The sequence below is a fragment of the Rousettus aegyptiacus genome, unplaced genomic scaffold, assembly GCF_014176215.1.
Source record: "Rousettus aegyptiacus isolate mRouAeg1 unplaced genomic scaffold, mRouAeg1.p scaffold_m13_p_5, whole genome shotgun sequence".
Classification (NCBI taxonomy): domain Eukaryota; kingdom Metazoa; phylum Chordata; class Mammalia; order Chiroptera; family Pteropodidae; genus Rousettus; species Rousettus aegyptiacus.
In genome coordinates this window covers 115,630,318-115,644,253 of record NW_023416308.1, presented here as the reverse complement: position 1 = coordinate 115,644,253, position 13,936 = coordinate 115,630,318, and the positions used below count along the sequence as shown (strand labels likewise).

The 13,936-nt window shown below is 59.1% G+C and overlaps 3 protein-coding genes across 8 annotated transcripts; 1 reads left to right on the top strand and 2 right to left on the bottom strand.

The window, feature by feature from the left end:
• The first annotated feature begins 3,187 nt into the window (after window positions 1-3,187).
• Window positions 3,188-5,566, top strand: PPP1R14B (protein phosphatase 1 regulatory inhibitor subunit 14B). Its single transcript, XM_016118559.2, is given in 7 exon segments — window positions 3,188-3,239; window positions 3,242-3,277; window positions 3,280-3,344; window positions 3,346-3,627; window positions 4,714-4,797; window positions 5,095-5,127; window positions 5,223-5,566. Coding segments are annotated over 7 exon segments (606 nt in total). The 5' UTR covers window positions 3,188-3,202; the 3' UTR covers window positions 5,292-5,566.
• Window positions 5,567-5,942: 376 nt separating this feature from the next.
• FKBP2 (FKBP prolyl isomerase 2) lies at window positions 5,943-8,710 on the bottom strand. Of its 5 annotated transcripts, none has more exons than XM_016118552.2 (6): window positions 8,589-8,710; window positions 7,188-7,356; window positions 6,732-6,844; window positions 6,566-6,612; window positions 6,174-6,209; window positions 5,943-6,083 (listed from the first exon to the last, which is right to left on the bottom strand). In XM_016118552.2, the coding sequence occupies exons 1-6, from the start codon at window positions 8,684-8,686 to the stop codon at window positions 6,022-6,024; spliced, it is 525 nt and encodes a 174-aa protein (XP_015974038.1). In that variant the 5' UTR covers window positions 8,687-8,710; the 3' UTR covers window positions 5,943-6,021. The 5 variants fall into 5 exon arrangements, with proteins under 5 accessions (XP_015974038.1, XP_015974041.1, XP_015974039.1 ...); XM_016118555.2 differs by lacking the exon at window positions 8,589-8,710 and adding an exon at window positions 8,202-8,285; XM_016118553.2 differs by lacking the exon at window positions 8,589-8,710 and adding an exon at window positions 8,075-8,138.
• Window positions 8,711-10,535: 1,825 nt separating this feature from the next.
• On the bottom strand, window positions 10,536-13,933 carry VEGFB (vascular endothelial growth factor B). 2 transcript variants are annotated; one of them, XM_016118550.2, is made up of 7 exons: window positions 13,622-13,933; window positions 13,022-13,064; window positions 12,518-12,714; window positions 12,276-12,349; window positions 12,055-12,090; window positions 11,566-11,700; window positions 10,536-10,968 (listed from the first exon to the last, which is right to left on the bottom strand). In XM_016118550.2, the coding sequence occupies exons 1-7, from the start codon at window positions 13,679-13,681 to the stop codon at window positions 10,947-10,949; spliced, it is 567 nt and encodes a 188-aa protein (XP_015974036.2). In that variant the 5' UTR covers window positions 13,682-13,933; the 3' UTR covers window positions 10,536-10,946. The 2 variants fall into 2 exon arrangements, with proteins under 2 accessions (XP_015974036.2, XP_015974035.1); XM_016118549.2 differs by having other exon boundaries at window positions 11,566-11,801; window positions 13,622-13,930.
• Between the last annotated feature and the right edge of the window lie 3 nt (window positions 13,934-13,936).

Here is a 13,936-nt window from a genome sequence, read left to right as displayed (position 1 = left end):
GATTAGGGATCTGAGCTGTGGACCCTAGGCTTTGGACAGGTGTACTCCATAGAAGCACTGGGCAGCAGCTCCTTCAAAAACAGGATGGGAGGCTGTTTACTGGGCCTGAGCCTCTCCTCCCACCCTATGTCTCCAGAGGCCAGGGCAGCCCCTATTAAAGGGCTCCTTTCTCCGACACTTTCTTGCAGCCTTGATAATGGTAATAGGGTTTTTTGGCAAGCAGTAATGGTGGAAGGAAAGCTGCCTTTCCGGCCTCTACCCTCGATTAAGGGAGTGGTCACAGCCCACAGGACCATCCCCAGAGCCTCTGCTTCAAGGAGGCGCTGAAAGCATCCTTAGCTGCACTCTGATGGAGGGGGGCCAGCACCCCAGTAGGGATGGGGCTGGGGAAGACATAGCCTGAGGCTGGAAGGATGAGAAGCAGCCATGGCAGCACACTCCAGTCTCAGGGTGGTTCAGGCAGGAAATCAAGGGCTGGGATGTGGGCACTGAGTTCTGAGCTCTCAGCTCCCAACCACTGGAGGTCAGTAGAATCAGCCCCCTTGAAGAGGCACTGGGCAGTTAAGTTACTTGCCTGAGGCCTCACACCCTACTGTGCAGAGCCAGGATGTGAACCTAGCTCTTGCACTCACAGGTTCTGTGCAGGGCAGCCCAGCCTGCATGAAGGCTGCAGGCCAGCATAGCCATCTGCACTAACTGTTCTCAGGGTGGGTGGCCATAGGAAAGGATTGGCTGTCAGGGGAGTCAGGCCCAGGAATCTGGGAGTACCCTGGGGGTGACATAGGAGGTGGAGAGAGGGAGAGACAGGAAGAACATCTCGGCTCTTCCCTGTCCTACCCAGAGAACCCCCAGGAGGTACCCCCATGGAATATTGACACACAGAAGGCCTTCATACCAACCCTGAAAGGGAGGAGGGACAGGCAATTTACACTCTGAGTCACAGTATCTGGGGGCCAGAACTGGGGCTGGTACCCAGGTCTCCATGGCTTGCGGGCCCCACTCCCATGGCAAGCTATGGTATATCCCTTCTCTTAACCATGAGCACTTCTAAAAGCCAATTCAATGATCAGGTTCAAAAAAAGCTGACCTCTGGTGGGGTGACTTAGAGTATGGTGGGGAATTTGGACTTGGGTGAATCACTCGTTCCAACAGGTCTGGTCAAAACCAGAGGCTAGGCCAGGAATCTGGCTCCTGTTAGAAAGGGAGTGCCCTACCTAATCTATAAGAGCAAGGTTCAGTCAGCCCTTCCCTGGCCCCCCAGGCTGGCTAAAGAGAGGCTAAGAACATAAAAAAGCTGGGGGAGGGAGAAGGCAACAGCTCATATTCTACCCGCCCCAGGCTGAGCACGGTGAGCCTGTCGCCAACCCAGGCGCCTTAGCAAGCACCTTGACCCCCTCTGCACCTCCCTCCATCATTCCCAGCAGCCTCTCTGCCTCTCTTCTCTCCAACTGCTGGGTAAGCCTAAAGTGCTGGGTTCAAGTTTGGCTGCAGGACCAGCTGTGTGACCCTGGACCAGTTTCAACCTCTCTCTGAACCTCACCTGTTGCAGAGAGCTTCCCAGGCATCCAGAAAGAGAGCGTCTATGAAGGGCCGGACAGAAACATTTACTGCCTCTCAGATCCTGGGACTCTGCTTGGGACTTCAGGGGGCGAGCCTCATCCCAGAAGAGCTGCATAGCCTTGTCAGGTGGTATCTAAGGGGAGGTAGGGGATGAGTAGAGACTTTGTTTCAAGGGGTTGGGTTCACAAGCTGAGCTGCATCTCTGTCTAGCTGTGTGACTTAATGAACTTCTGTGATGCAGTCGTCGAAACTTCCTTGCATTTTCCTACTTAATCTTTGCCACAACCTCATAAGGAAATGCAGGCACCAAAAAGCCATTCGTTCTTTCATTCAGTCATTTGTTCAAACCAACAGTTATCAAGCATCTACTATGAATCCGACATAGGTACTGAGAGTTCAGCAAGAATCAGGTAATTTGCTAGATACACATTGGGTTTGAAGCCCAGTCAATCGACAGCATCAGCAATAAACGAAGGCCAGATGGGTCTCGGCCTCATGAAGCTCACAGTCTACAAGTGGTAGACAAAAAACAAGTGAATGAGAGACTCTATAAAGATACAGAAAATCAACCGAGGTGTGGTATTGAGATGCGCAGTCTGCTTAAAAGAGGTAAGGAAGGTTAAGTGCCTTTGACATCTGAAGGACAGAGGAGCCTCAGGACCAGGGTCTGCGGGAGAGTGAGTGAGGTACCCTCATACTGAACCGACTGTGTGGAACAGAGGAACGCTTATTTGGGGTCAGTTGTTATTTTATCTCTATTGTCACAAGTACTGGCTCCCCCAGTTTCCAACTCTTTATGCCCGAGTTTCCTCATTTGTACGCACAGACGTTGCAGGTTACCGAGGGCCGCGCCCTGTGGAGGCCAGCCCTGCCAAGGCGCCCCAAACAAGTTCTGTGCTCCTCCGCCTCAACGCCGCTGCCTGGGAGGGGTGGCCATGTGGGGCCAGACCTCGTGAACTACATTTCCCAGAACTCCGTTCACCGCCGCCACCTTGGCCGGTGGGCGGTGGCTGTCTGGGGTTTGGCCCTTCAGGCCGCCGGGTCGGTCCTCTAACCCCCAATCTTGGTCTTTATCACGGGGACCGGAGACCGGGTCGGGCGTGCGGGGACCTGGGCAACTCCTTCCCTCTTTCTCCACTCCCCCACCCTTGGGAACCCGGTCCACGTGTCAGTCCGCGCGGATAAGCCTACTCGCCTCCCGCTGGCTAGGGGCTGGAGGACCCAGACCTTGGGGGCTCCCACGTCTCCTTGCTGGACACCCGCCCTGCACACAGTGCCCACTCCCCTCCCTTTCCAGATGGCTCCTGTTTTTGCTTTAGTGAGGACAAAAAACTAGGGTCCCGGCAGGAGCGTAAATCCTGGTACCTGGCGCTGAGAACATCTGGGTTTGAGGCAGGAAAGTTAATAGGGAGAGCTGACAGCCAGGCCCAAACCCCTGACGAGTAGACCCTCCCCTAACCCCAGCAGAGGGACTGGCCCTTTAAGGGGGTGTGGTCGGGGGGCGGGGGAAGCGAGCGAGGCAAAGAAAGCGGCTTCGGCGGCGGCGGCGGCGGCGGCTCGGGCGGCGGCCGCGGGGGACAAAGGGCGGGCGGATCGGTGGGGAGGGGGCGGGGCGCGGCCAAGTCAGGCCCGGGGGCTCCGCATGCTGCAACTGCCCCCGGGCGCCCCCGCCGCCGCCCTTGCCGTCGAGCCTCGCGGAGCCGAGCCCACCAGCTAACCCGACCGGCGGCCCGCAGCCAGCCGGCGGGCGTCCGGGAGGCGGCGGCGCAGGGAGGGGCCGGACGCGCGCACGTGGCCCCGGCGGCCGCCATGGCGGACAGCGGCCCCGCGGGGGGCGCGGCGTTGGCTGCTCCGGCCCCCGGGCCAGGCAGTGGCGGCCCAGGGCCGCGCGTCTACTTTCAGAGCCCCCCTGGGGCTGCTGGCGAGGGCCCGGGCGGCGCGGACGACGAGGGCCCAGTGAGGCGCCAAGGGAAGGTCACGGTCAAGTACGACCGCAAGGAGCTACGGAAGCGCCTCAACCTGGAGGAGTGGATCCTGGAGCAGCTCACTCGCCTCTACGACTGCCAGGTGTGTCCCCCACTCAGAGCCGACACCTTAAAGTCGATCCCGAGTGGGGCCGCCTGGAAACCCCACCTTGAGCCCGCCTGTCACCCGGAGTCAATGTGCGCTCCGCTCCCACGCTGTCCCCTCCTGTCTATTCCCCGCCTCCAATGTATGTTCTTTCTTGGCTGACTTAAGTAACTCCAGTCTTCTCTGCTGCCTCCCTCATGTCACTACCTGGTAAAGCTTGGGATCCTTTAGAAGCCTCAAGGGGTAGCCTGGGCCAGCAGTGGAAGGAGGGCTACTTAGTGCCTGCTAGCCTAGACTGGCTAAAAGACGCTAGCATGGTTGGGGGGGGGGGCGGAAAGCATCTGGGCTATTCTAATGGGTTATCCTGGAGCTCCATCTTGTGGGGGTGGGGGTGGGGGCAAGGCTAGCCTCCTCTCTGGGTCCTGTTTCTCCACCCTATGACTTCTTCCTAGCTCAAATGGTGACTCAGGCCCCACGGGGCAGGGCGGAGGAGTGGGCTTGCCCTGTACTGCCTACCCTAGCCCAGCCCTGGAATGCAGCTGACTCCAGACTGGGTAGACTCTTTTTGTGGGGAGAGTGGTGGGCACCCCTCCCTCAGCAAAGCATGACCTCTTTGTTTCCCCTTTACTAGTCCTGGGTCCTTCCCAATGACCCCTCACCCATCACTTCCTCTTCACTCCGGGGAAGCTGTGACAGGTGTTTGGGGGAGGGGAAGGGTCTGTGATGAGCTGGGACAGCTGGCCCCACCTGCTGTGGTTGAAATGGGGGGCCCAGAAGTTGGGGAAGACACATCTGCAGGGTTCTCAGCCCAGGGTCCCCAGCCCTAGCTGTCTGGCCCTGTCTGGCACCAGAGTGCCCAACTGGCAGAGACAGGAAGCTCCCCCTCCACCCCCCGCATCGGGCAGTTTGCCTTGGCACGGGCCAGATCTGTTTTCTTCCTCAGAGCAGCTGCCGCTGTCTACTGGGCAAAAGAGGGCTGGCTTATCCTGCAGTAGGGCAGGGGCCTCAGCCAGCGAGCCCCTCTCATACCCTCTCTCCCAACTCAGGCCCTTGTCTCTCCCTCCTCCCCCATCCCCACCCCAGGAAGAGGAGATCCCAGAGCTGGAGATTGATGTGGACGAACTCCTAGACATGGAGAGTGATGATACTCGGGCTGCCAGGGTCAAGGTGAGAGAGGGGCTGAGAGGCAGCAGGGACAGGTCGGGGAAGCTGGGAGTAGAGGGCTGCCTGGAGGTGTTGCCCCTTGGGTAAACAAGACTGCAGCTAGGCCATTGGTCTGAGTCAGCCAACTTTGTGATGCTGGGCCTCAGCTTCTGCCTTCATCAAATGGGGCTAATGGTACTTGCCTAGCTATGGTGTCTCCCTTACCTAAGGGTGACCCCAGTCCCTCCAAAGTGGGTATGGGTGAACTCCAGGCCCGTTCCGGAGAGTTCACAGCTATACTTCCTTTCCATGCCCCACTAGGAGCTGCTGGTTGACTGTTACAAACCCACTGAGGTAAGTAAGTGGTTCCCCCGGAGGGTGGGGTAACAGGAGCCTGGGCTCCTGTCATCTTGGGATCGGGTCTCCCTAATGTCTTACCTCCTGTCCAGGCCTTCATCTCTGGCCTGCTGGACAAGATCCGGGGCATGCAGAAGCTGAGCACACCCCAGAAGAAGTAAGGGTCCTTAGCCCAGGTGAACGGTGGCTCCCACAGGACAATCGCTGCCCCCCTGACCTCGTAGCAACAGCAATACCGGGAGGCCCTGCAGCCAGGCCTGGTGCCATGAGCAGGGCTCCCTGTGCCCCTGACCCAGGGGCCTCTTCCCTGCCCCCTCGGTTTTCCATTTTCGGGGTTTTTTATTGTTATTAAACTGATGGGACTTTTTGTGTTTTTATATTGACTCTGCGGCGCGGGCCCTTTAATAAAGCTAGGATATGCCTTTGGTGCAGCTAACAGGCTTGGCTGGTCTCTTTTAGGGGGGACACACTATTACTGCTGCTAGCTAAAGCTTCTCCCCAGGTGACCGCAGGCCTTCCTGAGGGCCACGTAGCCATGGAGATAGCCCAGTGCTGGCTCCCAGACCAGGAGCTGGAAGTGGCTGGGGAACTGGGGGGAAGCGGTGTTGCTGTTGGCAGGCAGGAACACACTTTGTTTCCTCTGGGCAAGGGCCACCATGCCACCCCAGGGCCTGGCCATCTTGACCCCCAGGCTATTGAGTCTACACCCCAAGGTTCTGAAGCCAAAAAGGGTAGAGGCGGGGGATGCTGAGGGAGATAGAAGGCTGGGTTTCTAAGTCTCAGGGCCTACAAACACACACAGGCTCACTTCATAAGCTTTAAATTTGTTTTTGTTTTTCTTTGAAACAGTCTGGTCCCTGATGGCCTCGCCACTGCCCCTCCCCAGCTTTGCTACAGTTCTGAACGTCGCTCGATTTTGAGCAGTTCCACCTCGAACACCAGGGTTGCACCACCTGCAGGAGAGAAGTGGGGTTAGAATGAGAATCAAGATCACAGGGAGATGGGACAGATAAAAGAGATAGGGGGGCGGGAAGGTATATTACCTGGAATCTTTGGGGGAGCTCCCCGCTCTCCATACCCTGTCAAAGATGCACAAAGAAACAGTGAGCCTGTGGCCAGGCAAAGACAGAAGTTCTTCAGATACCTAGCCTGAAGCCAGGCCTCTGCCTATCTTAGCAGAAATGGCAGCAATGAACGTGTAATGCATTGGAGGGGACTGCAAAGGGCTTGGTAGAGGGCAGAGGGTGGGTATCAGCTCTGAATGCCCCAAGGGTCCTGCCCTGTCCTCATTGCTGGACAAAGCCTGACTTGGAAGAGACATGAACTAATGAATGGATGGGGGGAAACCCATGCACAAGCTGAAGCAGCCTTCTTCGGTCTTCATCCTTCCCCAGACACACATCCTGAACATCCCCACTCAGGAAGGACCTCTTACCCAACTCTGATGGAATCACCAGCTTCCGCTTTTCCCCTTCACACATCCTGCAGGACAGCACATGTTCAGCGCATGGCAGAATTTAGGCTCCCTGCCCCCCACCCATCCCTGGGGCTTGCCTCCCACAGTTCACCTCCTAGACCACAGTCCTGACCCCCTGACTCACCCCAGCAGCCCCTGGTCCCAGCCCTTGATGACCTGGCCCGTGCCCAGGGAGAAGACAAAGGGCTGGTTCTGGGGCAGGCTGCTGTCAAATTCTGTCCCATCTTCCAGCTTCCCCTGTGGGACCATAGGAAGGCCAGTGAGGATGAGTGTCCATTCTGTTAACCACCGTCCCCCCGCCCACAGGTGCGCTCATCGAGCTGGCCCTCCACATCATTGGTGGCCATAGTCTAGAAGGGGACAGAGCATTAGGCAGCTCACAGTACATTGTAACTGCTTGCTAGTGCCAACCTGGAGAGTAGACAGTGAAGAAGAGCAGGGTAGAGCCCTGGAAACTGGCACAGAGGAGAGAGGGGACTTGTCCAAGGTCACCCACCTTGGCAGAGGAACCTGGCTCCCAAGTCCTTTCTGGTCCCCAGAAGTCCCACCCAAGCCCAGAAGCTCCGCCCGCATCACCCACCGTGTAGTGCATGTGCAGGACGTCCCCCTTGCGCGATTTGATAGGACAGTGGTCTACCCGCTTCTTGACCCCGATCTGCAGCTTCCGTTTGCCCTCGGCCCCCGCAGCCGTGGCCAGGGCGCTCAGGCAGATGGACAGTACTGTCAGGACCCAGTTCAGCCTCATGTCTCTGCGGGGACAGACCCCGACCGACCAACCGACCGGGAGGGCGGGAAGGGCATGGAATACCCGCATGTAGCAGAAGGACTCCAGCCCCACCGTACCTTGTTTGCCCCTAAGGAATGCCCCTGTCCCGAGTCACCGCCCCCTCCCCCAGGCTCCGCGGACACACTTACCAGTCCAGTGAGAAGGGGGCTTGCCCGAGGACCCCAGCAGCGGGGGGAGGGGGTCAGGGGAGGCCACAGCAGCCAGGGCCCCGCCCCTTTGCTCACCCCCAGTCCTTCCCTCCCTCCTGGTCCCCATCTCTGTTCTTCAATTTCCACCCGTCCCTTTACGCAAAGTCCACACCCTATCTGGCTGCACAGCAGTTGCCCCAACCGGGCGATCCCACTCACGCCACACCCAGTTTCCCCCAGTCCAGCACACCCACACCTCTGAGGCTGCTGCAGGGGGCCGGCCCCGAGGCACCCACACATCGCCGCTGGGTGGCTCCGGAGAGCCCCGGTCCTCTGGGGATATCCCCCAGGTTGGCCCTGTGCCTCCGCCCGGGGCGCCACCCCAGCTCTGAGCCCTCGGGGGTCTGCGGGGCACCCAGACTGGCCCCGAGTCCGGTGGCCGCCGAGCGCGCTCCACCCACACCACCTCTCCTGGGGGAGTTCTCGGCCTACCGCGCCCCCAAGCCCGGCCACCACGGAGACCGCCCCCGCGTGGACGCCCCAGGCCATTACCTAGGCCTACTCCAGCGCTCGCTTCCTTGGCTCCGCCCTTTAGAGGGCGAAGTTCCGCCCCCGGCCCTGAAGCCCCACCCTCTACAGGACTAGATCTCTTTTCCTGAACTGTAACCACGCCACTCACCGGCTGAAGCCCCGCCCCCAGAACCTGGGCTTCGTTCCCCTTGGTCTCCAAACCCGAGGCTCCTCCTTTCGCCTGTTTCAGCCCCTCCTCCCAGCGCCAGGTTCCGTCCCCCGCCAGTCCTAGCTCGGTCCCCAACCTCGGAGTCCCGCCTTCCACCCGGACCAGCTCAGAGGTCCCACCCGTCTCTGTTTCACGTCCCGCCCCTAGTCCCGGGGCTCCGCCCCGTGCGGTGTGAGAACCCTCCCCCTGCGGCATCCCAGACAACTTCGACCCCAACCCCCAATTTCTCCTTAACCTATCCCTCCCTGACACTCGGAGTCCCGGCCTGATCCAGCCTGCCCCCTTACACCCCGGCTCCCCCCAGCCCGGGCTGTGGCCCCCGCTCACCTCCTCGCCGCGCCCCCGGAGTCAACCCCAGCGTGCTGCCGCCTCTGCGCATGCGCGTCATCATCGCCACCAGGCCGGGCCACGCCGCCCGCCCTCATTGGACCGTGCGAAACCCGCTGCCACAAACCCGCTGGGGCGGTTTCTTCCCTAGCTCCGCCTCCCGTCCACTGGGTGACTGCCGTCACTTCCTGTAGAGCGGTGGTCGGTAAGGTGAGGTGAAAGTGACTTCCGAAAGGGCCGAAGGCCTTTCCGGTTGAGGTAAAATTAAGGTCAGGCGGGAATGGAGGGGGTCTTGAGACGCCATTTCATGTCGCCCCCAGCCTCTCCCACAGCGTTCCTGTTTGAGTCTGGGTCTCTTAAGAGCCACAAACCCCATTTAGTTGCTGTGGAAAGAGCCTGGGCTTCAAAGTGATACTTGGGTTTCAATTCAGGGTCTGCTCATTGACTTGGTGACCTTGAACAAGTTCCCTTGCCTGTTAGGATCTGGTGTTTCTGTAAGAAGGGGCTTAGTGACACCCACCCAACAGGGCCCCTGCAGGACTGTGGCGATGGTATGCACAGCCAGGCCCTCGCCCACTAATGGAATGTTCTAGTCCTTTTCACTCTCCCAGCATCCAGGCCTGCGCCTACTTGCTGCGTACAGACCACTGAGTCAGGCTGTAATGATCTGGCTGGGCCCGGTCCCCAACTAACTTTCAGACACCCCAGCACCCAGCAGTGCCCAGTACACAACTCAGTTTAAGTAATGAACCTACCGTTGCGAGGCAGCTAAACATGTGTTGGGGAGACAGCTGATTTGTGATCAAACCTCAGGTCAATCAGCCTAAGTCTATCTCAACTGAAAAAGGATAGTCACAGCCCTGACCTCAGAGTTGAGGAATAAGCAAGGAGATGCATAGGAAGCATTGTGCATGCCCAGTGAGGCTAAATGGACTCAGGAGGCGGTTGCTCTAGGTCCCTACACCACATGTCTCACTCAGTTGGGCCATGGCATTTCCGCTGATAGTATGACTGTCATGAAAACATTAATCACTCTCAGTAATTGTGTCTCCTGGTTCCACCCCTCTTGCCTTGGGCCCAAAAAAATCACTAGTGCACCCTCCAATCTAACACCTCAGAGAAGGCCTCAATGAGAGTGACTGCTTTGAGTTAACCTCTGCCCCTGAGTGTCCTGCCTCAGCAGAGCAAAGCCATTTGTGCCCAAAGTTGGTCTTTGGACCACCCACTCACCCCTCAGCCCCTGGTGTACTGAAAGCAGCAGGCAGAAGCCTGGGCACTGAGCTTGGGCTGGGGCAAAGGTCAGGAGAGTCCCAAGCAGGGGCTGTGAAGGTGGAAGAAACCTGTGTGGTTGGAGTGAGGGGGGCTTGTCTCCCAAACCGAGCCCACCAACCACAGACCTTTGGTGCTTCCCATTCAAGGAGGTAGGAGTGAGGTGGAGACAGGGCAGGTACATGGCTTTAGAGTTAAGATACAGGGAGGAAAGGCAGCAAACAGAGTGTGCAGGGCAGGAAAGATGGGTGTTCTTTTCTACCATGTGACTTTCCTGGAGCCCAAGGACCCAGACCACAGCAATTATGTTCCCTCCATGTGCACCTGAGGAAACATGAGGCTCAGAGAGGGGTAGTGATACCCAAGGTCATTCAGCAAATCTGGGTCCCGCCTCAAGCTCACTGACCATTAACAGGCCACCTCCCTCCAGGAAAAAAAAAAAAAAAAACCCTTGTGATGAGCAGGGGTACAGGGACTCAGCACTCCCCAGGGCCTGGCGATAACATGAATGTGAAGAATACATGATTCTGGCTCTGTGTGACCAGGTGTGGGACCTTGAGCCTCATTTCCTCCACGTGCACGATGAATGGAGTAAGAAGCTCTGGGTCTAGGAGGCAGTGAGACAGACATTCACACCCAAACCAGCAACAGTGACAAACAGTGAGTGACACAGGCAGGGACAGCTCCTTCCATCTTTTTTTATCAGGGTTGGGGGTCAGAGTTCTCATACCGAAGCCCAACTCCCGTTCTTTATAGAGGATCGCGTTCTTGGGGGAGAGAGGGGCCAGTTGTATGGTGCTCACTTGCACAGGGTGGTCAAAATGAGACACAACCCATTCTCTCCCAAGTTGGTATGCGACCCCTCTTGCTGCCTCAAAGTCTCATCCAACTCTGCCCACCCTGCTGGACAGCAGTACATAGAGGCGAGGGATGGACAGAAAGCCCCCTGAGAGGCCCAGGTCCTGGAGCAGCTTCCGCCTGGGCTGAAGTCTTGGGGGGCTGTGCTGTTCTCACCAGGCTGCCCTCTAGTCCCCCTCTGGGGTATAGCCTGTGAGGTAAGTGGCCCCACTGCGTCTGAAAAGCAATGTGTCACCTTCGCAGCTTCTGGCACCTAAGGAGGGAAGAAAAGGGGTCTTCATGCTGCTGCAGTTCATCAGCTGCTCCTTTGGACTCGCCCCTCATTACCGTCTGTGAACTCCATTCCCCCCTAACGCCCCTGGGAAGCCCCAACTGGCCTAGCCCGCCTGATGCCACCCATGGCCTTACTGTGGAAGGAGTAGTGAGAAGTCCTTGGGCAAGGATTACACTAGGTCCCCTGGCCTCTCAGAGCCCATAAGGTAGGACAAATGTCTACCACAGGCGCTTCTGGGAAGGCCCAGAACTTTGCAAATTGGAAAGCTGTCTCTCTCCTTTTTACTCCAGGCAGATGTCACCTCCTCCAGGACATCTCCAACCCCTCAGAAAGGATGTCAAGTGCCCCTTGTCACAGGACTTGACAGCGTCTGCTGGCGTCATGTCTTTGTGTTGGACTCCCGCATTAGAATGTAAGCCTTGTTTATGCGGATCCCAGGGCCAGCAGACGCTTGGTAAATATTTGTTCAACACATTCAACGGCTTCCCCTTTCCTGGCTCTTCTCCCACTGGCAGGCTCACCCTGGACCTGCTCCAGGACAGGGCCTTCCTAAGCAACTGCCACCCCACAACTCACCTGCAGGTGTCTGGGTTGAGCTCTAAGCCCCGCCCTTGGCAACGGAGGAAGCTGCGGCGTCGGCAGCGGCAGCGGCAGGTCCTGGGGTCAGGGCGCTGGCGGCGCTGGGTGCAGCGTGGGCAGAGGGGCCTGGGGCTGGGGTGGGATGGGTGATGTCAGCTGGGGAGGGTGCTCCAGGAGCAGAGTCCCAGCCCTGAACGGAGCGGGGCTGGGGACGGTGGTGGGGAGTGGCAGCCCTAGGAGGAGAAGCAACATGTCTGGGGCGGGAAGGAAGAGTCTTCCCAGGAAGGAGCTGGGGTCAGCTCAGAGCATACAGACTGGGGAGAAGAAGAAAGGGGAGAAGGGGGGAAAGGAGGGAGAAGAAAGAGGGGAGGGGACCACACCTTCCTGACAGGCTGGTACAGTTCCCGCCCCACCCACACCCTACGTCCTGTCCTGGGCGCTGGGCCTTGGCTTCCACCCCACCTCGGCAGGAGCTCAAAGACTCACCTGTCTGGATTCACAGCACTCTCTTTTTTTTTTGGTCTGAAAAGTAAGAGAGACCAACAGAGACAAGGAGGAGGAAGATCAGGAAATCCGAGCATCCTACTCTCTCGCCCCAGACCCCAGGCTCTGCCCTCAGAAACCTGGTCCCCACTGCAGTGTACCACCATGCCCAGCACCCCCCAAGCCTGGTTTCTGGGAGCTCAGAAGTGGGGCCTGGCTGGCACCTGCATTCACACTGGCTGTGTTCTTCCAGAGACATTTCCCCCAGCTGACTGCTCGGGTACCGAATCATGAGAATCTGCACTTAGAAGAACAGACACGATGAGAAAGAAAAGAAGAGAAGGGGATGGTCCATGGGCTGGAGGGAGAACAGCCTGCCCACCAGCCAGGGCCCTGGCCATAACCCCCTCAGCCCCCAGAGCGCCAGCATCCACCGCAGCCAAGCACACTTCACCTGCCCCAGTACCTGCATCCGGACTTGGTGCTGCCCAGTAGGCACACACTCCAGGCCGTCGTCAGGGCAGCAGCCACCGCAGCGCTGCACAGTCACACAGCTGGGCACCAGCTGCTTGGCCACAGTGCCCATGAGCTCCACAGTCAGAGGCACCACCACCTCCCGCGGCTGGCAGGTGGCACGAGCATACACATCTATCCATGATACTACTGGGGACAGATGTGCAAGGGGTAAGTCTCCACTGGGTTGCCTACAGCTGCACTCTGGCTCCCCTAGCCTGTGCCCAGCAGCTGTTCTCCCTGGTTCCTGTGTCACAGCTACCCTCCACTAGTCCCACCTTCTGCCCGCCTTCCCCTGACCTGTTTGTTCATCCAGAACCCAAGAACCCCACGGCCTCAACTTCTGCTTCTGTGAAATGAGTTTGCATCTTACAGAACAGCTGATTACTACACAAGATGATGGACGCACAGCAAACTTCAGTGCTGGCTAGAGTGAAGATACTGTTGTTACCATTACCTTTCTTCTGGTGGCCAGGGGCATCAGGCTGGGAGACAGGGCCCTGTAGGAGAGAAGAGACCTGGACCCAAGGTGTACTCTAGCTAGGGATAGCCCTGTCACCGTCACCAAAGCTCTGCTCTTGCAGTCAGAAGGCTTCAACTCCTCTCTGACATTTTTCTTAATTGCTCTAGTCCTGGGTTCACTCTAGCTTTACCTGTTCTCTCCTGGACACCTGGGACCTTCCCCTGCTTACTACCCGACTGGTGCGCTCTGCTGGCAGAGTCCAATCTCCAAGCCTGGGGACCAGGCTTTTCTGGAGGCCGCAGGTCAGAAGTGGGTACAGTGGGCGCCCAACCAGGTTTTGCGGGCACTAAGGCGGCTCCGCCCCCAGCTGAGCCCAGGGGATGGGGTGGGGCGGGGGAGTGGCCCCGGGGCTGGGCTAGCAGGCCAGCAGGGAAGGACATCTCCCCCGGGATGGCCCGAGCAAACTCCCGTTACGACCCTGATCGCGACCTGACCCGCGGATACCCTCAGCCGAGGCCGCTCCTCGCCTCCCCAACTTCCGCCAACCTTGAGAGAGGGCACGGCAGGCGGGCGGGATGTCGGGGGGACACGTACCTGGGCAGGGGCCAGCTGCAGGAGCGCGGCGAGCAGCAGGCGGCGGAGCAGGGGGCTCATGGTGCCCGCGGGGGCCGCGCGCCGAAGGCGCCCGCATCGCCCTAGCCCGGCGGAGCCGGGGGCGGCGGCAGCCAGAGCCCCATGGCGCGGGCTCGGGCGCGACGGGCGGGGGCCGGGCGCGGGGGGCGGCTCCTCCGCGGCCCCCTCCCGAGCCCTGGGCGCAGGCAGCGCAGCGCAGCGGCAGTGGCCGGAGGAGCCGGACGGCCGGTGGCGGTGGCGGGCGGCGGGCGGCGGGGACGGCGGGGGCGGCAGGGG

Excerpts from the sequence above, each read along its gene's own strand:
- VEGFB (XM_016118549.2), bottom strand. The coding sequence starts at position 13,681 with ATGAGCCCCCTGCTCCGCCGCCTGCTGCTCGCCGCGCTCCTGCAGCTG. Across the intron at positions 12,715-13,021 it reads CCCTGGCCACCAGAAGAAAG|TAGTATCATGGATAGATGTG; the intron begins GTAATGGTAACA and ends ATCTGTCCCCAG. Across the intron at positions 11,802-12,054 it reads AGTGCTGTGAATCCAGACAG|GGCTGCCACTCCCCACCACC; the intron begins GTGAGTCTTTGA and ends TTCTCCTCCTAG.
- FKBP2 (XM_016118551.2), bottom strand. The coding sequence starts at position 8,071 with ATGGCCTGGGGCGTCCACGCGGGGGCGGTCTCCGTGGTGGCCGGGCTT. Across the intron at positions 6,613-6,731 it reads TGGGACCAGGGGCTGCTGGG|GATGTGTGAAGGGGAAAAGC; the intron begins GTGAGTCAGGGG and ends GCTGTCCTGCAG. Across the intron at positions 6,210-6,565 it reads GGTGATTCCATCAGAGTTGG|GGTATGGAGAGCGGGGAGCT; the intron begins GTAAGAGGTCCT and ends CATCTTTGACAG.